A 25210-nucleotide genomic window follows, 5' to 3' on the forward strand; every position below is an offset into this window, starting at 1 on the left:
GCTGTTGCTAACATTTTATAACTTTACAGTGCTAAGCTATTTAAACGATCCTCATGGCCAATATATCACTTTAAAAAATAAAAAAAAAATTGCTCAGCTAAAATAAAGAAATAAAAATTCAATTTAAACCGAATCCCCCACATACCCCGCACCGGCAATTTTTAACACTGCTTTTGCTTTATTTTATTTGCAGGTTGTTGCAACCCATGCAGAAGCTCAAAAATAAAATGGTCTTGTTTGTTTAAAAAAAAGTTTAATGAAAATAATAATAAATATCTTTAATGCACAAACAATAATCTTGTGGTGATCTTTTTCTAGATGGATTCCTTTATTTTATTTATTTATTTATTTATTTATTGCAGTCTGTCAGAGAGAGGAGCTCTGGGGCCCAACCTACTACAATTCCCAGGATTCCCTAGCACTGAGCCAGGGCGGTTAAAGCGGTCTCAAAATCTGGACTCATATCCAAAACGCACTGCAGATGTCCGGTTGGGCCCTCTCTGCTGCCTTTCCACTGATAAGTAATGGGGCAGGGGACAGTACTCTGCAATTGGCTTCTGAAACAGTTTGTAGTAGTTATGAACATGATGCTGAACTGGTCCGCTGAGCATAGAACCAGCACTAACTCTCCAAGGACTCAGGCAGAGGCTTCTCCCAGCCCTGCTACCCAAGATCTGTTACGCAGAAATACCAAGAAGCGAACCAGTTATATAAAGAGTGCTCCACATCTGAGCAACAGCCCCCTCCCTGTCTCAGTCAGTTTAAGTAATCTTTGGTCAAACTGAAAAGATCACCACAAGTAAGTCTCAACAATGGAAATACACACTCAGCAAACCCCTGAATAGAGCACTCTGAATCCTCTGTTGTATATTTTGATTCTAAGTGATATATTCATGTGAAAACTAGGAAAGAACCAAGAGTCAAGAGCAGAATGAATTGCCATACCATCCAAGAGTTTAAAAAGATGACTTAGGTCAACAGGCTAGGTAGTCCAGTACTCCTTAATCAGACTGACAGCTAACTTCTAAGGGCTTTCCCAGCCCAGAAAACCTAGATATTTTAGCAAGAGTTGCCAGCATGCAAAGCATGCAAAAGCAGCTGCTGGAGTACTGAACTGATGCCTACCATTTTGTGACCTCTCTTTGCATAATTTCATATCCTTCAGGAATATGAATGTCAGCATGCAATACATGCAAATGCAGGTGCTGGAATACTGAACTGATGCCTACCGTTCCATGACCTTTCTTTGCATAATTTCATATCCTTCAGGAACACTTATTCAGTTCAGATACACCTAAATAGTTAACCAAGGCGTGCTCTTTCCAGGATGAGACATAGGTATAATAGCCCCAGGCAGGTGAACAGACAGGGCCAAAGGTAAGCGTATCTCTTGCTCAGCAGCACTGATCTGTATTTACCAATTCAATGAACAAAGTCCAGCTACTAAAAGAGTGAGAGTGAAGGGCCAGGATGGCTCCACTGGCTCGCAGCGTTCTTGTGACAGGCTCCAACCGGGGAATTGGGCTGGAATTGGTGCGACAGCTTGCAGAGATGACAGATCCGCCAGAACACATTTTTGCCACGTGCCGAAACCCTGAAGGACCCAAGGGAAAGGTTTGCTGACAGGTTGTTTCAAAATGTGTGTGGTGTTGAAGGGTTTTCCGGGGAATGACTTTCCTGTAAGTTGATTATGGTACAAGTTGCCACAGAACTCTGGTTACCGTAATTCTATTCAGACATTGCTGACCTGAAGACATAGATATGGCATAACCTGTCAAGTGAGGTATAATTTTTTAAAATAATTGTTAAATGCCTGGAAGAATAAGAAGATAGCCTCTGGGGAAACCTTCCCTGAACAAATCTTGCCAGGAAAACGCCTTATGGTTGCCGTAAGTCAAGAAATGACTTGAAGGCACACAACACACACGTTGCTCTGACAGCAATATTCATGATATCTGAGGCCATTTCCAGATGGGAGACTCCCAAAAAGTCTCTGGAAGTGCCAGGTTTTGTTTCTGCACAGAAGGATTTTATTTTGGCAACCCCTATGATGTTTTCCTCATACCAAAGCATTTTCTGGGAATGTTGGGCATTATCAAAAACTTTTTTATTCCCATTCCCCAGGTTGGTTTAAATTAACCCAGCACTTTCTAAAATGAAATGGATTGGTTACTCGCTGTGTATTTCTGGGTCCTCACACCTAATAAAGCAAGCAGCTAGTTAAATCCAGCTGTTTCCTAGACAAAGATTCAACAGAGATCAAGTGAGAAGAAAAGGAATGTTAGCACTAATATTCCCAAAGCGCTTTAGCATTTTTGGGCACAACACCTTAACATTTATGAAAGTCAGTCTCTGAAATGTTGCATGAGACTGGTTGTGACATGCAAAAAGTCAGAAGGGGAAGGACACAAGGAAGGAAGGGAAACCCAGGGATATTTCAAGAGGGGAGTAGATAAAGGAACAAGAAAACCTATGAATCTACAAATACAATTAAAAGAAAAAGAATCGAAAATTCTCAATATCTTGACGGAGTCTGGTTTTGCCCTGAAACGCCTTGGCAAGAGCTTTCCTGGGGGAGAGATCCTGGAGAGAATCTCAGGTCACTCTAAGCTTTGATCATCAAAGCTGAACATGCCCTCTCTCTGGCCACTTGGTTTATTGCTGGCAATGGAGATGATCTGAATGAAAGCAGAGGAGATGCAGGGGCAAACCAAGGCAAGTCTGCCTTGGGGGAAAGAGCAAATTGTACCTCTTTTTCCTTACAGTCAAAGTAAATTGTTCCTCCAGTCAAGGGACAGGAAAGTGCAGCCACATGTGGTCTGCCAGACCCATCAGAGTCCCCCCACCCCAAGCCTCTGGAGACCCATATCCAGAAGATCCAGAGGCCCTAGAAGCCCTCAGTAAAGCTTGTTGCAGCTTGCTGAGTGCAAGACACAGTTTGCCCAATCCAAGGAAAAGCTTTTACTTTCCTTCCCATTTGTCCTCTCTTGTGCTCTCTTTTCATGGCTGCAGAAGGTCTGCCAATTCCTCTCCCCTTTCCTCCTTTCTCTGCTTGACCTCTCTTGCCACCACTACAAAAACACTACTGTTTTTTCTTTCTGCCTTATTCCCAGTCTCCATGTGCATTTCCTCTCAATCCATTCTTTCCACTCTCTTCCACTCTTTTTCTTTGGCTGGGTTTCTTCCCTGGCTCCATTATCCACCCCATTCCTAGTCCCCCTGTTTTGGCCAAATGAAGTGCAGAAAATACAGATGCAAATCTTCTAAGCTTCCTCTGACTTCTTCATCATGCAAAAGACTTACTGAAAGAAAATTGTTGTTGTTGTTGTTATGTGTCCTCAAGCCATTTCCAACTTATGACAACCCTAAGGCCCACTTATCACAGGGGTTTCTTGGCAAGATTTGTTTAGATGGGATTTGATTTTCTGCCAAGGCTGTGTGTGTGTGACTTGCCTCATGTAAGCCTGTTGGTCCTCATGACAGAGCAGGGATTCAAATCCTGGTTTTCAGGGGGAAAGTCCAACCCTCACACCACTAAACTACTCTGGGTTGTCTTACAGTAGAAGAAAAGTTACAGTGGTAGAGTCATCTGATTTTGTACGATCATAGAACAATCTAGACAGTTTTCGTTGTTGTATGCCTTCAAGCCATTTCCAACTTATGGTGGCCCTACATCAAATCTATCATGGGGGTTTCTTAGCAAGATTTGTTAAGAAGCGGTTTGTCATTGCCTTCCTCTGAGGCTGAGAGAGTGACTTACCCAAGGCCACCCAGTGCATTTCTATAAGTTACATTGATATCTTGCCTCTTCTCCGGTGATCTAAAGGTGGCATATGGGGCTCTCCTCCTCTCCACCTTAGCCTCACAACTCTGCAAAGTAGCTCAGGCTGAGAGAGAGATCAATTAGCCCATAATCACCCACTGAGTTTCATGGTTCAGTTGGAATAAACTTTGGATCTTCTGTATCCCAGTTCGCAGTCTATTAGCGTCGCCAGGTTTCCAAAAGAGCAATAAGAGACAAATGAAATTCATGACAAGCAAAGCTGACAAGGAAGTAGCTATTAACAAGTTTGAGATCTAACCAAAGGCGAGATGAAAGTTCTGATTTCAGTTAGTCTCAACATATATTCCCCTGTAAAATTAACATTGTCTTCAGCTTCATAAATTAAATAATGCACACATCTTTGTCTTTATGGAGGGCCCAGACACTCAAAATGCTGGATTTTTTGGTGTCCTGTTATGTCTATGTAAAAAGACAAGCTTTTCAACCCTCAAATGTGGGACATCCCTTGTAATAAGGGACATCTGTTAGTCTTATAAAAGATAAACTTTTCAGCCCTCACATATGGCTGGCTCTTGACTATGGATTTTATCACACAGGAAAAATCGGGGATTTAAACGGCAAAAATCTAGTGAAAATTGCACAACTGCAATTAACCATTTCACACAACATTGCGCTTAAAGTGCCATTATCCCAGGAATAAATATTCATGGGGAAATCATTCATGGGGAAAACCTGTGAATGATTTGTTGATGGTTTATTGCCTGTTTATTCCCGAGATAATGGCTTTTTAATCGCAATGTGTGTGAAAATGTTAATCATGATTGCAGGATTTTCACACGATTTTCACTGTTTAAACCCCCGATTTTCCCCATGTGATAAAGTCCTAAGAAAGTAAATAATAATATTCCAAACTATTTACCTCCCCCCTGCAGTTCTCTTCTCACAACTATTTTTCTGTCTCCAATTTCAGGCCCTGCATGATCTGGCTGACAAACACCCCAACATTCATGTGATTCAGCTAGGTACGAAATTTATCTATTGCAGTGATGGCGAACCTATTAGAGACCAAATGCCCAAACTCAGTGGCGTTCCTGTATCAAGTGTCACCCAGTGCCAGGGAGCAGGGACTTCTAGGGGCAGGATCTCTGGGGGTGCTGGCTCTGGCACACATGCCATGGGTTCTCCATGGCTGATCTATTGCCTCACTGTCTCCTTCTGTCAGTGAGGAAACCTGTCTATTTAAATGAATATGCACTATGCACAATTTGACAGTTCTGCCTGTATGTTTTGTCATTTAAATTTTTATACCTGAGTTTAAAGTGTATTGAAGTGTTCATCAAATGATTAATCCATTAGTGGAAATCTGATGTACATTGGCTGCTCACACGCATCAACCCAACTATCTAAGATAGACAAGAGTAAAAACTGGAGATACCTCATGTACATATGATAATTGTATAGAAGAGAGATTTTAGTGGGTGATGCTTGTTACCTGGTTGCATGACAATCACAAGTGCTAAAACTCCTTCGTCTATACAACCATTAAATGTTCAGCAGCTGCCTTCACTTTTCAGTCTGGCAACCCTAAGCAGCTCTGCAAAACACAAACGGTTACATTTTCAGTCTGATGCCTGCCTCATTTGCTGTCATTTCTGCATGAAAGAAGTGGAGAGCCAGTCCAGTGTGGAGTCTGCTGTGTCAGCGGTGGAATCTCATCTGAAGGGCAAGGGCCTGAATCTGCTCATCAACAACGCAGGTGTGAACTCCTATGCCACACTGCAAACTGTGGAGCGGCAAGAAATGCTGTCTGCATTCAACACTAATGTCGTGGGGCCCATCTTTGTGGTTAAGGTAAGTTCAGAGTATGGAAAGTTATTTTAAAAAGTAAATAATTGATATTACTTGATATACTGTTAATCTATACTAAAATGCATACTATTTATACTCTTAGGGAAACAAACACTTCTAAAATCCCCTTAAAATAACAAAAGCAACTAGAAGCAAGGAACGGAATAATAATCTCTATGCAAGGAATAAATAGGTTTCTGAAGAGAGCCCTCATTTCTGTGGTGCTTATTGTATATTTCAGGAATTCGTGCCTCTGCTCAGGAGGGCAGCTAATGCAACGGGGACAGAAGAAATGAGCTGCAGCAAGGCAGCCATCATCAATGTAACCTCCAAACTGGCTTCCATCGAGCGGGGATTTGAGGTTTTTCATGGGCCAATGTATCCATACCGAGCAAGCAAGGCAAGTGTTTTTAAGGGGCCAAATATTCTTTCATTCTGAATAGTAGCCCGATGGAAGCCCAAAACATACCCAGCTCTCTAATCTGCCAATTTTGGGCAACAACATTCTTCAGTGTTGAAGAATGTTGTTGCCAAATTGTCAAACATTCTTCAATGTTGAAGAATGTACCCTGGCTTGGGCCCAGGGTACTTGGAGGACCGCCTCTCTCCATACAATCCGCCCCGCACACTCAGATCTGCCGGGAAGCAATTGTTAAGGGTTCCAGAGGCTAGATATGTCACCACCATACAGAGGGCCTTTTCTACCTCGGCCCCCAAGCTCTGGAACTCGCTTCCCGGCGAGCTCCACTCGGCCGCCTCGCTGGAACAATTTAAAAAGGGGCTAAAAACACACCTATTCCAGCAGGCATATCCCTGACCCCTGATGACCCCTGATGTACCCCCTCTTTTTCTTCTCCCTCTTAGCAGCATTGTTGAGCTAGTGTGAGATTGTTTACTGTTTGATTTGTTATTATGATGTTTTTAATGGTTTTTATTGTTGATATGTGCTATGTTGTGAAACCGCCTTGATCCCTGGAAAGGCGGTATATAAATAAAATTTTATTATTATTATTATTATTATTATTATTATTATTATTCAATGGGTTTAAAGCTTCCTTTGGATGCAGCTTGAAGTTGATGTAGGGGGATCAATAGATCAAAGCTGAATCCAAGAGCACCCAAGCCAGCATGACCTATGGGGACAGGTTGTTATTTAATATGCTTCACATTGACTGCAACTCATGGCAAACCTTTCATAAGGTTTTCTTGATAAGGTTTCTTCAGAGGAGTTTGCCATTACTTTCCTGTAAGGCAGAGAGAGCATGACTTGCCCCAATCACCCAGTGGGTTTCCATGGCTAACCCTGATCTCTTAGGCTGCATCTGCATTGTTTAATTGCCACAGGCTTTATTCTATGGGATCCTAGGATTTGTAGTTTCTTGTGGCACCAGAGCTATCTGACAGAGAAGGATAAATATCTCCAAAATCTACAACTCCCGGAATCCCATAGCATTGAGTTAAAGTGGTGTCAAACTGCATTGCAAATGCAGCCTTAGATTCCTAGTACTATGCCATGAAAGCTCACAAGAGAGGATGGGTGCTGCTCAGAAAAATGTGAACAGTAGCATCACTAGGGGATGCAAGGGGTGCAGACCAATTCGGGTGACACCACAGAAGGTGGTGACACCCGGTGAAAGCCCCCCACTTTAGAGTAAAGCCACATAGGATAGGGAGACGGCCCAGCGCCCCTCGTCCCTGCCCCGCATGGCTTTACTCTCAAGTAATAGATTTGTATGTTTGTTTTGTAGGTTGCTTTGAACATGGTCACTGTATGCCTTGCCATGGAAATGAAAGCAGATGGGATCTTGTGCACTCTGATCCATCCTGGCTGGGTGAAAACAGACATGGGAACAGACCAGGTATTTTCTATACAGTGTGTTAGAAGATGATCCACATTTTCAGAAGGCCATTTCAGCCAAATTGTGCTGAATGTGTGAGCTTTGGTTCTCATAAACATCCCAGTAATGTGACAGAACACACCACTTTCAGTCTAATGACGTAGGCTAGTTGATGGGTTACTCATTGAGGGAAAATACCAAGAAAACTGAAATGTCACATGGGGCCTAGAACTACCAGTTTTAAAAAATTGTGCAAGAATTGCATTCCCACCTGCAAAATGCTGTCTGCGTGTATAGAAAGAAGAAAGAAGGAAGAGCCAGGGGAAAACACAGGTTATAGATAGAAGATACATGGAATACAAAGAGAAATCATTGCCTTTACTCTTCTGTGTTGGAATCTGTCTTTGAAGTTTTTTGTTGTTGGATCTTCCACTTTGGCATCAAAGACAGTATGTTCTGAGAGAATGAATTAAAAAAAACCAACCATATTATTCAATGGCAATGCATGCTCGCTGACATGCTGATGGAGATCTGCACACATTGTGATCCATTGAATAATATAGAGCTTGAGCATGGTCTCACTACATGTGTTAATCTGGTAATAACTGCTAGAATTCTCAATTAATTACCTTTGTTAAAGTAATTAGCATTGCTTTTTTTTGGTTGCTTTTCAATTCCCTCTGACGTACTAATTCCATACCTATGACTGAAACATCTGTTTAGTCTCTGCCAGTGGTGCCACTAGAGTTGCTCTTAGCTTGGTATTGGAACTGAGGATGAGACATAATGTGTTGAATTTGCAGAATGCAAATCAATAATAGCCATAATTATAGTAATTTGCATATTATGCAACTGTGAGCATACTGACAGGTAAGATTCATGCATGAACCAAAAAAACGGGTGAGAGGGGAAAGAGAGAGAGAGAGAGAGAGAGATTCTACTTTTCTAGGGTTGCCATATTATAGTCCCTCATATCCAAGCCTCTAATTTGCTCTTCTCTTCTCTTTCAGGCACCCATGACTGTTCAAGACAGTGTGCAAAGCATCCTCAAAGTGCTTCCCACATTATCATCATCATCAACCGGAGCCTTTCTGGACTGGGAAGGGAAAAGACTTCCTTGGTGAGGAGACTTCTCACCTGAACTGACTTAGCCAACTTCAAGGCAGAATTAAAGACATTTTTGTTTAGGAAAGTGTTCCAATCTATAATCTGATGTGGTGCTTTAATGTGCTTATTTGCTTACTGTCTAGTTGTATTTTAAGATACGTTTTAATTCTATGACTCCTGTTTACTTTTTGATTGTATGCTGCCGGCAGGTTCTTATTTGTACTTGGAATTAAAGAATTTAATGAATGGTTCCTTCTTTTTTACAAATGGATCAGATGGTTTTTCTCCAATATCGGTGGATAGTTTATCAATTTCTGCCAATCTGTAACATTTTTAATATCCATTGGTCTTTAGCTGGTATTTCTAAGCTCTTCCATTTCCTTGCATATGTTGTAGCTTGCTTTTGCAAAATCTCAGAAGCATTTGACTACTTCTGGGATTTATAAAGCAATTATTGACATCCAATACAGGATCTAAAGGTCCATGGGAATCTGAGCTTGGAGTACCAATAGCCTAAAATAAAAGGGATAGAATTTGGAGATTTGTTTTATTATTTTGCTGTCTGCAATGGTAAAGGAGTCTACTCACCAGCCACTAATATTCAAGCCTCTCTTTTGGGAGGGTTATTGCTTCTTTGCACTAATCTGGAAAAGGCAACAACAACTGACAAAAATCAAGGAAGGAACTACATCCTGAGAAGTCACACTTTAGATGAGTCTAGTTGTGCGTGACAGTAGAATCCATTTGATTTGCTTGCAAACTAACATTTCATGACCCCTGTCACAATACAGATTATTGCTAGGAACGTTCACCAGGATGTGGTTTCTGTGGATATTTTGTGGCTTAATACATCTGTTCCATCTGAATGACCATTATCTGGCCAGCTGTAGTTGGTAAATTTGGTTGCTTTTCCTTGCTCAGTAGTTGAAATTCTGGGCTATTTTCCTGCCCCTACAAAACACTTTATTAACTGGAGCATAGTTTGGATGGACTTGTTATGGCTCATTATAATTATTCTAGTCATTATGTGTGGCGAATTTAGTTGGTCTGCCTAATTCAGAAACTGGAATTGCAAAACAAAATATGGTCTAAATGCATACCAGAATGTGGTTTGGTGGAAATTTTAGGACTTAACATTGCGTTACTGGATGCAAGCTACAAAAAAAGACATTCCACCTAAACATTAGGAGGAACTTCCTGACAGTAAGAGCTTTCGACAGCGGAACACACTTCCTCAGAGAGTGATGGAGACTCCCTCTTTGGAGGTCTTTAAACAGAGACTGGATGGCCATCTATCAGGAGTGCTTTGATTGTGAGTTCCTGCATGGCGGGAGGTTGGATTGGATGGCCCTTGGGGGTCTCTTCCAACTCTATGATTCTATGATCACTTGCTTCCAGTCAAGTGTAACTTGTGAATTGGGTTGGGTTGGTTTGCTCAGAATTTGACATTTCAGCCACTCCTTTCTGTTTCAGATGTTTTCTGGCCATTATGAGGTTAATAAAATTGTATTGGATAGGTTTCAGTTCTAACATAATTGCTCTCTATCGATCTCTTGACTTCTCCCCCTTCTTTTTAAAATAAAATGGCTCTACCGGCCCACTCCAGGTTTTACAATGTTTCCTGGTTGGGTGCCAAAAATAGACTCAAAAGTGACACAAGAGCCAAGCAGCTTATGCAAGCCTAGGCAGCAGAGACGCAGGAGAGTAGCATTTAGCTGAGTCTCAGCTGTCCAAGGGTTTTAGCAGTTGTAACCAGGAGCGTAAGAAATATGCCAGAGCTGAATGTGCACAGCGTCCTAGTGACTGGTTCCAATAGGGGTATCGGCTTGGAACTGGTCAGGCAGCTGGCTGGGAAAACCAACTGTCCAGAATGGATCTTTGCCACCTGCCGGGACCCAGAAGGACCAGGTGCCCAGGTGAGCTCAAGGAAGGGGACATCTCTGCCTTGGGATGGGTATCAGAACAAGAGCACTTCCCTAAGGCCAAGCAGATTGTATCTAGGGCTGAAAGGGGTTGGAAGCATGATTTTTTAAACTTCCAGTTCCTAGGATTCTTTTGCAGCAACAATGTAAGAGATCTCTCTCCAGGGGAGAATGGTAACCAGATGCAATTTTATTCCACCCTTCTCTTTCTTTCTTGAATAATCTTGAACAATCCACTCACATTCTAAACATCTGCTTTTGTTATGTTTCAGGCCTTGAAGAATTTGGCTGCCGAGCATCAGGGAATAGAGATCATCCCACTAGGTATGTGGCTCCCTTTCCCCAATTCTTCCTTTCTATACTAATGAAGACAGGAGCTGCAGTTCTTGGCAATTCAACAGGAGTATCACATTGGGCATGTAGTTCTGCGACTGGGGCATCACTGCGTCTCAGCAAAAAATATTGTCTCTCGGAAAGCAGTGCATTTTTCTGGATGGGGTCCCATGTCTACTACTGTACTAACCTACATTAGGAATTGCACTCAGGGTTGTCCAGGAGATAAAATCTGAATTCTATCAGCAATGCAGAAAGGTTTCATCTCCTTTGCAGTGCATTTTTTCTGGATTGTTCTGCCTGATGTTGATTACTAACTCTCATTAAGAATTGTGTGAATCACATCTTCTTTACTTTGGCCCTTAGTTCATATTTCTTGACATGAGGGTTGTTTTAAATAACGTAAGATATGCCTGTTTCCCCTTTTAATTCTTCCTCCTCCCGTTTTCTGCAAAACAGTCCTTGTTGCACAGTTCCCTATGAAAGTTCCTTACAATTGTCAGGCATAGAAATGTGAAAAACAAGCTGAGTACATTTAGTATCCAGGACCAGCCACCGATTCTTTGCTGTCTGAGCAAATAATGTTCCAGGCTCCAAACTCAATAACTGAAATACAAAAGGGCAGCCAAGTTCTTTTTGGTAAATGAAGTGGAACATCACACAAGTGCCTTTCTGTTTCTCTGAACAATCTTTTTTTAAAAAAAAAGAAAACCCACCAGTGGCTTTGCTTTTCCAACACTCAAAATCTGGACGTTGTCATCCAAAACATTTTCAGCTACAATTCAAGGTGTAATACAATTTAAAAGATGGAGGAGCTATTTCAGTCTTTTTCAGCAAAGCCAACAAAGAATTTACTTGTACCTCAACAACTCCCAAGTTTTATTTGGCATACACTTTCATGAACTGCAGCCTCATTTCTCCTCTGATGAAGGGATCTAGAGTCCATTAAAGTTTATGCCAAATGAGACTTGTCAGTCTTAAAGGTCCCTCATATTCAAAGCAAAATAATGAATGCATAAGCAAGGGAAGCCTGAATGAAAGGGAGGTTAAGGAATCGAGGAAATTAAGGAGGTTATCGCACACGAATATCATCGATGGGATAGATGTGTGTTTAACCATCAATGAAGGACCTTTCCACAGTGGGAAACTCCAGTTCTTGAAGAGCCATGAGATAAGCCTGGGTTGCATATGGGCTGCATACAGGCTGCGAACAGCCCAACCATGGGGATATTCATGTACGATAATCTCCTTTAAAAGTTAAAGAGAAAAGGAAAGAGAAAGCAGGATTAGATAGTCTTAGCTCAGCCTTTTTGTTCTGGTCTATGACCGTAATAAAGATGAACTAGGAACTAGCTCAGCCTTTTAGCCTAACCGTCTTCACAGGAATGTTGTAAGGACAAAACAGTGGGGATGAAGGTGGGAGAACAATGTACCTCAAGTTCATTGGAAGAAAGGTGGAATATACAGCTAATAAGTCAAATCAAAGAGTGCATGGTACAATTAGGAATTACTATTTATGGTACAATTAGGAATTACTCCTGGAAGCCTGCAAGGCTAGACCTCAGGTGGGCTATACCTTGTTGGAAGTGCAACAGTACTTAGCACTAAAGAGTTCTTAACGCCTCAGAGAGGGTAGTAGTAATAGGGTTAGATAGTTTGAGACATCCAAAGTATTCCCCCCCCCCTTAACTACCTATCCTGATTTTTGAACCTTTTGTGATATAAAGGGATAACACTTCTTTTCTTCCCCCAATTCTTCTCTCTGCTCTTTCGCTTAGCATCCTAAGTGACGTTCCTATCTTAGAATGAAGATTCTGTAATATATATAATTCATGCTTCTTAGTCATGCTCAGAATGGAGGGCATTTTGGAATTCCTCCTGAACAGATAGAAAGCTAAAATGTAAGACATGTCCTAGAAAAGGAGGATATCTGGTCACTCTGGTAATAAAGCTTTTGGTTTGTTTCTCCAAGCCATTGGTGTCTTTGCTCCTAATGAAGGGTCTCCAATTGCTGCCCATGCTCTCTATAATCTCTTGCTTTATATCTCCTCTTGGCTGCTGCAGACACTTCTGAGGCATTTAGTGTCAAGGCTGCCGCAGCCATAGTCACTGAGCGGCTGAAAGGGGCTAGCTTGAATTTACTGATCAATAATGCTGGAATTGTAAACCAAAGTACTCTGGAAACTGCAACACCAGAAGACATGTTGGAGGTTTACAACACCAATGTGAATGGGCCCATGATGGTGACGCAGGTAAGATGATCCTGTGTTATCTTGCTCATAGTAGCGTTTCTTTGTGATAGAAAAGCCCTAAGGTTTGCAGTTGCAATGTATGTGGAATGACACTGTTTTTTCATAGTGATAGGGACACTGGTCTGTTAAATTCACTCCCTATCCCCATGATAGGAAACTATGGCCTGTTACAGACAGCCAAAATAAAGCTGCTTTGAGTCACTTTGGAGGTGTGCTGTTTAAATGGTGCATGCATACTAAGAGTCCGGAAGCTGCGCCAAAGGTGCACTCCACTCCTTAGGACTGGATCATGGCTTTGGCATGGCTTCCGGACTCTTAGTACGCATGCATCATTTAAACAGCATACCTCCAAAGTGACTCAAAGCAGCTTTATTTTGGCCTGTCTGTGTGGGGTCTATATCACTCCTTTAACAGCAGCACAGAGCTTGCAAAAATTACTCTTTTCGAATACAACTCCCAGAATTCCCTTTGCTCTTTGAGCATACACTACCAGCCCTTTGACTTCATATCAGGTTTTCATCATTAATATGTAGCACAGTCATGAGACCTGATACATATTTTGTGGATCACAATGACTCATGGAAGCTAACATGTGTTTTGAGTTCACAGTAACATGGTGTGATAATATAGCTAGCCACTCAGATCTTACATTCACTCTCTCAAATGGTCTCCCTTCCCCACAGATACTAATTCACATACATTCTCTAACTCTTTGACATGCTAATTTTCTCACACAAATTACATTGTCACACTTTCTCTCTCACAGTCACACATACATTAATTTTCTCATTCATCCTCCCTCAGTGCTTTTGTTTACACAGTGTCATACACAAATTTAATCCCTTGCTCTCACACATTCTGTCACACTTACCATCCCTTTCTTACATACCTGCATATGCATGTGCATACTCACATATACACAAGAGAACTAATCTTTTTGTGTGGCTGTGTGTGAAAGAGTAACTATGGAACTATTCTTGAATATGTGTTTCGGCTCTTAGCATTATAATTTCCCAACCCTGAGAGACCAATAAAAACCAGTTACTATTTGCGTAGAAATCCAAGAGAGCAAACTTTTGAATGAGACAACAATAACAACAACAGCTTGGAAGTGTAAGATTTGCTAGCTGTTTAGCACTCTTGTTTAATTAATTAATAACATATTAATCATTCTGGAACTGAAATACAACTTAAGTATATTACATTGCCTCTTTTCATTTTTAAAACTACTGATATAATCAATAATCAATTAATTGATTTTAATTCATTAGTTCCTGCCACTGTGTGAAATGATACCAAGTATGATCTGCATAGTGTTTGGATACCTCTCATTCTTTCCTCTTCTTCTGCAGGAATTCCTGCCCTTGCTGAAGAAGGCAGCCCAAGAAAGTCCCCAGAAAGGGATGAGCTGCAGCAAAGCTGCTATTGTCAATGTAACGAGTGAATGCGGTTCTATTACAAACCTCTTAGGGTGGGAACTTGCACATATCCTCAGTTATCGTTGCAGTAAGGTATGCTGATATCAGTGATGCAATGGTAACATACTGTTAATATTATGTTGTCCTCACCCTGCTGTTCTCCAAATGGTAGAGTCTCCAGGAGTACAAGCATTAACCAGGGTTGTCCCTTCCTGTGGAATGAAAATACTGGAGGCTTATGTTTTTTTTGCGAGAGATGGTTTATTTACAAAATCCATATGCGTTAACAATAAATGGAAGCTCTCAGAACCTTAACACCACAACAGATGCTGTTGCACACTCTGAGCCCACAACTAACTCCAACTCCTAGAATTCCATAGCCTTGAGCCAGGGCAGCTAAAGTACTGCCAAACCGGGTTATTTATCCAGTTTGGATGCAGCCCAAGAATACACCAGTCACGCTTTGCTCTGTGTTTTCCTCCTAGGCTGCTCTGAACATGCTTACTAAGTGTCAGTCCCTGGGTTATGCAAAAGATGAGATCCTGTGCATTATGTTACACCCTGGGTGGCTACAAACGGACATGGGAAACAAAGTGGTAAGTGATTTGTGGATCAAATCTCATTGCCAGAAACCATTAAATATTTGGGCCTCCATCCAAGTGGGAGACCGAGGAGAGAATAGGTTGATCAGTTTTTGTATTTAGATTAAGTCCTACTCAGTTACCTCATTGGAGTGTGGAGGGGACTCTGAGTTCTCAAAGTAATCAGAATAGTCAACCAGTCCAAGAGTCCAGGGTTTCAACAAGCAGAATCATCAGTCCAAGAGTCCAATCAAGGAAATCAGGCAACAAGAGAGCCTCCAACAAGGATGCTTTTGCCAGGGAAGTTAGTTAACCTCTGACAAAGGTTCTGACATTCTTCCCAGGCTTTTATCTCCAGTTCCCACTGGTGCAGCTGTTCCCTAATTACTTGGCGTTTGTTATAAATTCTTTGTGAGTGACACTGAGCCTCTCTTGTAGATCTTTGTTGGCTGAAGGGAGGCACAGGTAAGGCTGCCTCCTCCTTCTTCCCAGTGCCCAAGCTAGCAGGAACCTCTGCTGCGTTGGTGTTGGGTTCCTGCCTGTCCTCACTGGCAGCAGTCTCTGTTGACCCAGGCACTGAAGGACCAGAGCCAGGCTCAAGGCTGAGTCCCTCTGCTTCCCCTCTGAATTTCCAGCTTTCTCACAGGGCATGACACCAGTGCTTTTAAGATAATCAGGGGAAAGCTTTATCTTGGTCCTGCCACCATCACAGGTTCACTTGGTGTGGACACAAGAAAGAGTCTTCCAGGGGATGCTCCCACCCATTGGAACTCCCTTCCATGGGAAATTAGGCTGGTCTCCTCCCTGCTTTTCCATTCACCAGACAGCAAAAATGTTTTTTACTTAAGCAAGCTTTAATTAAGCAGGGAAGGTCCTTAATATAGATGTATATTTTATCTGGTTTTAAATTTGTATGATTTTAATAGTGATTTTTAATTGTTTTAAAAACTTTTTGTGAACATTTTAAACTGGTCGTTGTGGAAGCTGACTTGGGCCCCAGCCTGGGAGAAAGGTGACATATAAATAATGCAAGCGAGTAAATAAATAAATGTTATGCTCTCTGTAGTATGTTTTGCATCTAAAAGTCCTTGAGTCACTCACCCGCTCTCTGTTTCCAGATGCTGGCCCCCATGACAGTGGATGAGGGTGTGCAGAAGATCCTGGATACACTTGCTAATCTCTCTGAGAAAGATACAGGCACTTTTGTGGACTTGGATGGGAAAACTCTTCCCTGGTGAAATGTTCCTGCACTGCTACAGGCAAAGAGGAACACATTTCTATAGGGAAGGAGAATGCCTGACAACCTCGGCCATCAATCAACAAATATTCTACTGCAGGGTTCTTCCATCTAGCTTTCCTATGTCCTAAGCATCCTTCCAGTTGGATACTATGTGAGCCTCCTCCTCCATTTTTTTCTTTTGTATTCTGCAATTCCTATGTCACTGTTCTCCCTTTCGGCCCCAGAGGTGCAAATCAAGATTACTGGATTAAAAGTTGAAGATGGGAGGTGTAATGGATAGTTGACTTGGCCATGGAATGAGAAATACTGGGATGAGGATTGGCACAATAAATCATTTGCTTGTCTCTTATTTGCTTCCAGTATCTGCCACAAGAAGGATGACATGTTATTATTTGGGATGCTTAACACACACACACACACATACACACACACACATATATATATATTCAGCCTAGGGGAATGGGCAGTGAGATTTATCATAGGCAAATGGAAAGTGATGCATATTGGGGCAAAAAATCCAGGCTTGACACTGTTGGTGTCTGAGCCAGCAGTCATTAACCAAAGAAACAGAATTGGTGGGAGTTATTCCTGGGTTTTAGTGGCCTGATTGCAGATATAAACTACACATGGTTAAAATGTGGCAATAGTGGGCAATTTTCATATGTCCGTGTGGCAATTTCCAACCACTGGAACACAGATCACAACCCCACTAGTCATCCTGATGCCAAATTTTAGGATTAAACTGTAGGGGGAAAAATCTCTTTGATCATACAAGTTAAATCTGCATATCTTTCTCCAGAAGTTTCCAATATATCACACAAGACCTCAGCATCTTGCACTAGCATCTTCCTCCTCAGTATAGTCCCCGTCTTGAAGTCTGAGATATTAATGGCTACCAAAAAAAAAAGACTTCTCAATGTTTTCAATAAGAATGTACTCATTACCTTAACACCTTCACAATCTGAATGTGTCTTTCTAGACATCCACAATCTAAATGCCAGCCCTCTTCTCCACACAATCCATTTTGTTTTCTTCAATGGAGATGACAGTGGTGTGGTTTGAGCACTAGACTATGACTCTGGAGACCAGGGTTCGAATCCCTGCTTGGTCATGAAAACTTACTGGGTGAACTTGGGCAGACTACAATCTTTCAGCCTCAGAGGATGGTAATGGCAAACCTCCTCTGATGAAACTTGCCAAGAAAATCCAATGTTAGGGTTGCCTTAGGGTTGCCATAAGTCAGAAATGACTTGAAGGCACACAACACACAATGGTACCTCTTTACTGTCTGTCAAGCTACTTTGTTTTTTTCCTTTACAAAATCATTTGAGGTCTCCAGTCTGGTTAAGGTGAGTAGTTATTTGTAAACTGTGATTGCTTCCACAGAGACAATTTCTTCAGCCTGTTCAACAAGCACCATCTTTTGTCAGATCCACTTTGTGCCTTCAGATCTACCCTTGTCCCCATAGTTTTCTCCTCAGAGAAAGCTTCCTCAATCTGCACAAATACACACTCTTGGGAGATTATCACACAGGAGGGGAAATGGGGAAAGAAAAGGCAAAATGGCACATTTGTGCGGAAGATTTTCAGATGACGTCACACTCAGTCAAGACTTCTCCTGGAAATAAGGAGGGCCAACCTCCTTGATGACAGCCACTCCTGGCCTTTCTTCCCCAGGTCACAGTCTAGGTGAACGTTTCTGTGTCTTAGGCCCTATACAGATGGGCAGGAAGGGGCAGCGAGACACCACCCCTTTCTGTCCCCGATCAGTGCTGCAGCAAACGCATGCCACAGCACCAATCTGGCCTCTGTAGGGCACAAAGGGAGCCAGTTTTTCTGGCTCCTTTTTGTACCTGCGAAGCGGCGCCATAGCCACAGCCGGCCAGCTTGATCACTTCCCTTTGGCGCAGCGCTGTTTGGATGCTACGCCATATAGACATCAGCATAGCGTGTGCTTTCTGAACATGTGTGTGCAAAGATGGCACCTGGGCAGCTCAGGGAGGACTGTGAGCGTGGAGATGCTCAGCCCTCACCCCGCCCGCAGGATGGCGCTTTTTGCCCGTCTGTATCAGGCCTTAGAGATATATCCTAGACACAGGAACATTCAGCTGGATTGTGATGCAGGGAAAGAAAGGCCAGAAGAGCTGTTACCAAGGAGACTGGAAGGTTGGAGGACAGGACCGGACTCTTAAGAAAGGGAAAGGTTCAGAGCTAACAAGGGGAAAGGGAGAAAGAAAGGATATCTGGGATGCTTCAAAGCGGAGTAATAGAGGAGGGAGCTGCAATGTCACCAGCACTTTGCCCTAGTGCAGGGGTAGGCACTCTGCATCCATTAGAAAAGAATGGCTTTTATATATATATAGCTGAGGAGAGGATTCAGCAGAATGTGTGGGGAAAGAACTATGTATATAAGTGTAAGATGGAGGAGTTTCCTATATATCTTGGTTCTGCACTGAGGCTTTGTACAGACTGGCACTTTGTGCCAGCCTGGGGCTCAGTTGGCCTTGGTGTCCACATGCGGCCAGCCCTACATTCAGTGCCTGTGCGCCATATTGCCACACCCTCGTCCACACGGGGTGTGTGTGTGTGTGTGTGTGTGCAACAATGATGCATGGGTGTCCAAGCGCCCAAACGGTGCTCACTGGAAGTGGCGGCATCATGATGCACAAGCACCATTATGACGCCCCTAAAAAGAAGCAGCCTAGAGCAGCTCCTTTTTAGGGAGCGCGCCCGTGCCGCGCCGTGCTATGCCAGTAGTGCAGCACTGACGAGGGGCAAAAATGGACCGTCATCTGTATCCCCCCCTGAGTTTCTTTTTTAATATAATCTTTATTAACTATATAAAACACATTAAAATTTACATGTAAAAATAATATATGACAACTCCAAACAAGAATACAAAAAGGGGGGAAAAAAGAAAAGAAAAGAAAAGAAAGGAGAGAAAAACATACAAAATAAAAATAACATGTAGAAATGACTGGAAAGAGCATATCATCACTCATACATAGACAGTGTCTTCCTGTCTTTTCACATTCTTCTGATATATAACTCTATATTTTTATCTCTATTTAATTCCATATCAACTAAGTTTACCACATAATTCTTACATCCATACTAAGAAAGAAAAATATTTAATTTGGGATTTGACTCCCTTTTCTTTTTTATTTTTCCTCTTATTTACATTCATTTCAGACCTGTGACCCAATTCTGTCCCCATTCATTTTTTAAATATATATATAAACAGGGGCTCCCAATCTTTCCTAAATCCATCAGGTTCTGCACTGAGTTTCTGTGTATCTTATGGATATTGAAGGGGTCTGAGTAGTCTAGCATTGCCATCAAGTTATAACCTCTCTTATCTTTGTTACTGATATTTGTCATCAAGTCAAGTTTAGACTGATGGCGATCCTAAGAATGAGAGACCCTTGGTCATCTACACACTTGCTCAGGTTTTGCCAATTCAAGGCCATGGCTTCCTTGGCTGAATCAACCCACTTATAATGAGGTCTTCCTTTTCCCCCTGCTGCTTTCCCCTTTGTCAAGCACTATCATCTTTTCCCATGAATTGTGTCATCTCAAGTTCAAAGTGTGATAACCTCATTTCAGTCAATTTGACTCTTAGTGAGACTTTGAGCTTGATTTGCTCAAGGGTCTTTCCGGCAATCCATGGTATAGCTCCCAACAAATGTTAAATTCAGACTTAGTGGAGCTTGGTAAACCTGTGCCATAGAACTACTATCCAAATTAGGTTGCCCAAAATTTTAACAAGGGCAGCTTCTGTGTAACGTGTGGTATGGGAAATGGTTTGCCTAACCGAAAGCCAAACCCTGACAAAGAAAAAGATGTTTGCTATGTTTGAAGCCGCGTACAGTAAGGGAAGGGCCCACTGTATATACATCACAAGTGTTTCCTATACATCTCACTGTGTCTGCCACCAGTTTTGTTTTTAAATACAAGTTCTTCTGATCTGTTTCATTTCAGGTTTAACGTTTTATCCCGAATGGGTCCCAAATTCAGATTCCCAAACTATAACAAGTACCAAACAGCTTATGCAAACCCGGGTGAATGTACTAACAACCACTCTTAAATGAACTGAAGCTGTCAAAATGACTTCATTGTTTGGACGCTGGCTGCCAAGAGCGAAGGCAACATTAAATCCACAAAGCATTCTGGTGACTGGGTCCAGTCGGGGTATTGGCTTAGAAATTGTCAAGCAGCTGGTTGAAAGAAGCAACCGGCCGGAATGGATCTTTGCCACCTGCCGGGACCCAGATGGACCACGCTCCCAGGTGAACCCCCCAGAGTGGACTCAGCCTCACCTTGGTTCTCTAAACAAGGGGATTCCTTCTGATGCTCTGGAGCTTCTGTCCAGAGGTGGGTGGAGGTGTTTGGGCAGGATTTTTAAATGCACCATTTTGTTGTTGTTATCCACCTTGTGTTGGCATGTTGTCAATTTCTTCCTGGACTCCTACGTAAAACTTTGCTATTTCTTCCTCTTTTTGCAAAGTATGCCAAAAAAAAAAAAAAAAAAAAAAAAAAAGGAGGCAAAGTATGCAGAGTATTGCAAAGAGTATGAAATGCACCATACTCTGAATTTTTGCAAAGCCTTGTTACTGGAACAAGTAAGAATGGCAATCATGTGCCATTTAGCCACCTTCCGTCTTGCCACTCTATCACATTTCATATAATCCAGCCACCTACTTTGAAGCTGCATCTTATATATTTGATTTGTTGTTTTTCAGAACCTGAAAAATTTGGCTGCCAAACATCAAGGATTGGAGATCATTCAACTGGGTATGTTCCACCCAACACCCAATTCCCTTTTCTTTCCTTGAAGGGTCAAGAGCTGGGATTTAAGACAAATCAATAGGATGATGTCTTTTTGGAAAAGGGTAGATGAGTAAATGTTCATTAGCTCACTATTTGTAATGTACTGTGTCCATGTCTCTTCCCCAAAGATATACATAACTATACATATCATTAGCATATACATGTCAGCAAACATACCAACAGATCAGAACAAAGAATCAAAGGACCAGGTCTGTATAATACTTATCAATCAGGGTATTTTATGGACCATGCCACTGTTTGTTGTTGGAGCAGCAAACCCAGAATAAAATATCTTCTGTCCAATCTTTAAAAAGAACTTGAATGGTAAGTAAAAAGCATATCATTTTCAACCAAAAAGTGCCTGAAGTGACTTGTGTAGCAGAAAGTGACCCTTGACCAGTAATTTTTTCTCAGCTTAACGTCTTCCCAAGATTTTTGTAAGGATAATATATTGTGTGTTTCTGTTTGTGTGTTTGTGTGGGGGTATCCATCTCAATAATAAAATAAAATAGTGCATGACAGTTAAACTCCTTTCATCACATTTATTCCTGTAGACGTTTGCAAACCATCCACCATCAAAGAAGCCGCAGCCAAAGTCACTGAGCTGCTGAAAGGAGCTGGGTTGAATATACTGATAAACAACGCTGGGATTATAAAGGTAGAAAGTACTCTGGAATCTGAGAAACAGGAAGACATGTTGGAAGTTTTCAAAACCAATGTGGTTGGACATATGTTGGTGAGCCAGGTAAGGTGATCTTATCATACTTCTTCATCAAAATGTTTAATTATGTTGCAAATGCCCTAAAGTCTGGCAAATATTTTGATTTATACGTGTGCTTTATGATGATGGATTCACCGACAGCAGTGATTTATCCCTGGGCAAATGTACTAGAGTAATAAAAGCTGCAAAACAGATAAATGTTGACTGTATTTACTCTCCTTACTACTGTAGAACTGAAAATTTGCACTTCTTGAACTAGAATGGTAGAAAATACAAGAAAGCCTAGGCTGGAGCTTACCTTCTGGGTTCAGATTTGTCTTCCCGCTGAAGCCTTGTGTCCTTCCATCAGACGATTTGGATGTCCTTTACTTTCTTTCTCTAGGCATTTCTGCCCCTTCTGCAAAAGGCAGCTAAAGAAAGCACCCACAAAGGCATGAACTGCAATAAAGCAGCCATTCTTAACATGTCCTCTGAAGCTGGCTCCATCACAAATGTCTACATGTGGGAAGGTGCACAAGTCCTCTCTTATCGTTGCAGCAAGGTACAAACACAATACTTCAAAGATGAAGTGCTAGCTTTGTTAAATGATAAAGATGATTAGTGTTAATTAAACTGACTTATTTTTCCTCCTTTGGCTATTAATGGTGAGGGAATAATGCTGAGCCATCCACAGCCTGCCTATCCTTTGTGTGTCGGATCTGTTTCTTAGGCTGCATTAGCTCCGACTAAGAGTCTCCTGAATATTGCTAGCTATCAATTGTTTACCAGAACCTAAGAAATACAGGACTACAGATGACCCACACTGATTGCTTTCCCTATTAAAATCCTTAATTAGGAATCACAGAACTGGAAGAGATCCCAAGGAAAATCAATCAGAGTAAACCTAATCTCCTGATTATCAAAATAAGAAGAAAGTGCCTTGTTTTGCATCCTTTCCCCTGTCACTGGCCCACAGTCCATCATGAATAGTCTTTTCCATGAAAGGGAAGAAGATGGAGGAGGGTGTATAGCAAGTGACTTGCTGGTGGCTCAGAACTGAGACCCTCTCTAGTCCAGTCTACCAATGCTCAGAATTATAGCCTAAAATATGGAGACCATCAAACAAATAAAACAACACCTCTCTGATCTCAGTGTGACTTGCTGCTATCCCATGGAACTGGGACACATACGTTATCGCTGTGCTTCTTGCATTTCTTCTTCTAGGCTGCACTGAACATGCTCACAAAGTGCCAAGGTCTGCAACACAAAAAAGATAAGATCCTGTGTGTCGCAATACATCCTGGATGGTTGCAGACAGATATGGGAAATTCTGGGGTGAGTAATTTGTGGGTAGAATCTTATTCCAAGAGGCCATTCAGTTCATTGAACAAACTAGACTTTCATGGAATTTAGGCTCAGAATAGAGAAAAAATTACTAAGGTTTTTTTTTTTAAAAAGTGTTTCTTGAAAAATTTCAAATTTTGTTCTAATTAAAAACTTGTTCTGGCTAAAAACATACAAAAGCATCTTTGGATTGATTCCTCTAGGAAATCTGATCCCACACACTGTGTTCACCCAAAAAGTCAATATGATTACTACCGCATGAGGTACTTACCGCTGCCCAAACGTTGCAGAAGCGCTGGAGTTATGACCGTCCATTCGCTTCTGAAGTGTAATTGAGGCTTCCCGCTTTCCTTCCGTTGTGGAATCGTTCACAGAAAAGCCAGGAGAAGCCATTTTGTTAATAACGCAATATCCCATTATTAACAAAATGGCTTCTCCGTGAGCGATTCCACAATGGAAGGAAAGTGGGAAGCCTCAATTACACTTTAGAAGCAGAACGGACAATTGCAACTCCGCCATTTCTGGAACGTTTGGGCAGTGGTAAGTGCCTTGTGTGATAAGGTCCTGTGAATTTCTCAGATATAGATTTCCCCAAAACAAATCATGCCAGACTAATCTTATATTGTTTTCTGATAGAGTTACAATATTGGTAGATGAAAGGAATGCTGTGGATGTAGTTGAGTCCAGGGTTGGCCCAGCCTTCTATCCTTTCGTAGGTTGCTGAGTACCCAGCTTGTTAAGGCCAATTGGCTTACAAGTTGTAAACTGCTCAGAGACTGCTTAGTTCAGTATGAAGCAGTATAGAAATGTAAATGCTGTTGCTATTGTTAGTGTATTTTGATTTCAGTAAGACTTTTGACATAATTTATTTGAAAAATGCTAGTTAATGGGTTGGACAGTACAACTGTCAGATGGATTTGTAGTTGGTCGACTTATCAAATCTGAAGATGACACCCTATTAGGAGGGATAGCCAATATCCCAGGGGACAGGATCAAAATTCAAAATGACCTTAACAGATTAGATAGTTGGGCCAGAATTAACAAAATGTATTTCAACTGTGCAAAATGCAAGGTACTACACTTAAGGATTAAAAAAAAAAAGAAAGGCACAGATGTAGGATGAGTGACACTTAACATGCAAAGGAGAACTAGAAGTTTTATAGACCACAAGCTAAATATGAGCCATCAGTGTGATGCAGCAGCTAAAAAAAGGTAATAGGATACTAGGCTAGATGAATAGCTAGGTATAGTGTTTAAATTGAGGGAAGTAATAGTGCCACTCTATTCTGCTTTGGCCAGATCTCATCTGGAATACTATGTCCAGTTCTGGGCACCACAATTCAAAGCAGATATCAATAAGCTGAAACATATCTAGAGGAAGGTGACTAAAATGGCAAAAGGTCTGGAAATCATGCCCAATGAGGAGCAGCTTAGGGAGGTGGGTATGTTTAGCCTGGGAACATCTTGCATAGCTACCAAATATGACTGAGCTTGGAATGAGAAGCGGCAATTAAAAATATTGATCTATTTACCTTTTGTAGCTGGCTTTCTGCAAGAATGTTGTGCTCTCAGAATATCATTTGTTTTTTCTCACTGGTTTTGAACTTTGCAAATAGTCTTTTGCTATTGCTTTCCAGGTACTGGCCCCTACAAAACTTGATGATGGTGTGCGAAGGATCCTGGGTATGCTTCCCTCTCTCTCTGAGAAAAATACTGGCACTTTTGTGTGTTTGGATGGGGAAACTCTTCCCTGGTGAGACACAGCTGGGTAGACACCTGTACCAGCTCTTTTCTACTTGCTTGGGCTTCAGGAAGAACTCTTTGCTAGCAATTTGAGCTTGGACTGCAATAAATACCTTTTCCCTTGAAATCTGTGCAACTTTCTATTTCTTCTAGCTGCATTGATGTAGTTGTTAGTTTTTTGCATAATGCAAATCCTATGTAACTTGCATGATACCGCATGATTTAGCTCCTCAAATTGGCAACATGATATTATGGCAAATGATTTTCCTA

At 41.7% G+C, this 25210-nt stretch overlaps 3 protein-coding genes across 5 annotated transcripts; all 3 read left to right on the forward strand.

Moving 5' to 3' along the window:
• The first annotated feature begins 1388 nt into the window (after positions 1–1388).
• Positions 1389–8824, forward strand: LOC149305930 (uncharacterized). 2 transcript variants are annotated; one of them, XM_089476754.1, is made up of 6 exons: positions 1389–1614; positions 4755–4806; positions 5448–5635; positions 5874–6032; positions 7381–7491; positions 8481–8824. In XM_089476754.1, the coding sequence occupies exons 1-6, from the start codon at positions 1471–1473 to the stop codon at positions 8592–8594; spliced, it is 768 nt and encodes a 255-aa protein (XP_089332880.1). In that variant the 5' UTR covers positions 1389–1470; the 3' UTR covers positions 8595–8824. The 2 variants fall into 2 exon arrangements, with proteins under 2 accessions (XP_089332880.1, XP_089332881.1); XM_089476755.1 differs by having other exon boundaries at positions 5451–5635.
• Positions 8825–10259: 1435 nt separating this feature from the next.
• On the forward strand, positions 10260–16672 carry LOC149305931 (uncharacterized). The gene is made up of 6 exons (XM_089476753.1): positions 10260–10493; positions 10772–10823; positions 12897–13084; positions 14437–14595; positions 14988–15098; positions 16202–16672. Exons 1-6 carry the CDS (start codon positions 10347–10349, stop codon positions 16319–16321), a joined length of 777 nt encoding a protein of 258 aa, XP_089332879.1. The 5' UTR covers positions 10260–10346; the 3' UTR covers positions 16322–16672.
• A 1650-nt stretch (positions 16673–18322) lies between these two features.
• On the forward strand, positions 18323–25045 carry LOC149305932 (uncharacterized). Of its 2 annotated transcripts, XM_089476750.1 has the most exons (7): positions 18323–18637; positions 20305–20612; positions 21066–21117; positions 21708–21898; positions 22257–22415; positions 23078–23188; positions 24835–25045. In XM_089476750.1, exons 2-7 carry the CDS (start codon positions 20430–20432, stop codon positions 24952–24954), a joined length of 816 nt encoding a protein of 271 aa, XP_089332876.1. In that variant the 5' UTR covers positions 18323–18637; positions 20305–20429; the 3' UTR covers positions 24955–25045. The 2 variants fall into 2 exon arrangements, with proteins under 2 accessions (XP_089332876.1, XP_089332878.1); XM_089476752.1 differs by lacking the exon at positions 18323–18637 and having other exon boundaries at positions 20520–20697.
• Positions 25046–25210: the final 165 nt, after the last annotated feature.

This window comes from Sceloporus occidentalis, unplaced genomic scaffold, assembly GCF_023333645.1.
Source record: "Sceloporus occidentalis isolate IW3139 unplaced genomic scaffold, rSceOcc1.0.p SCAF_10, whole genome shotgun sequence".
In the NCBI taxonomy this organism is placed as follows: domain Eukaryota; kingdom Metazoa; phylum Chordata; class Lepidosauria; order Squamata; family Phrynosomatidae; genus Sceloporus; species Sceloporus occidentalis.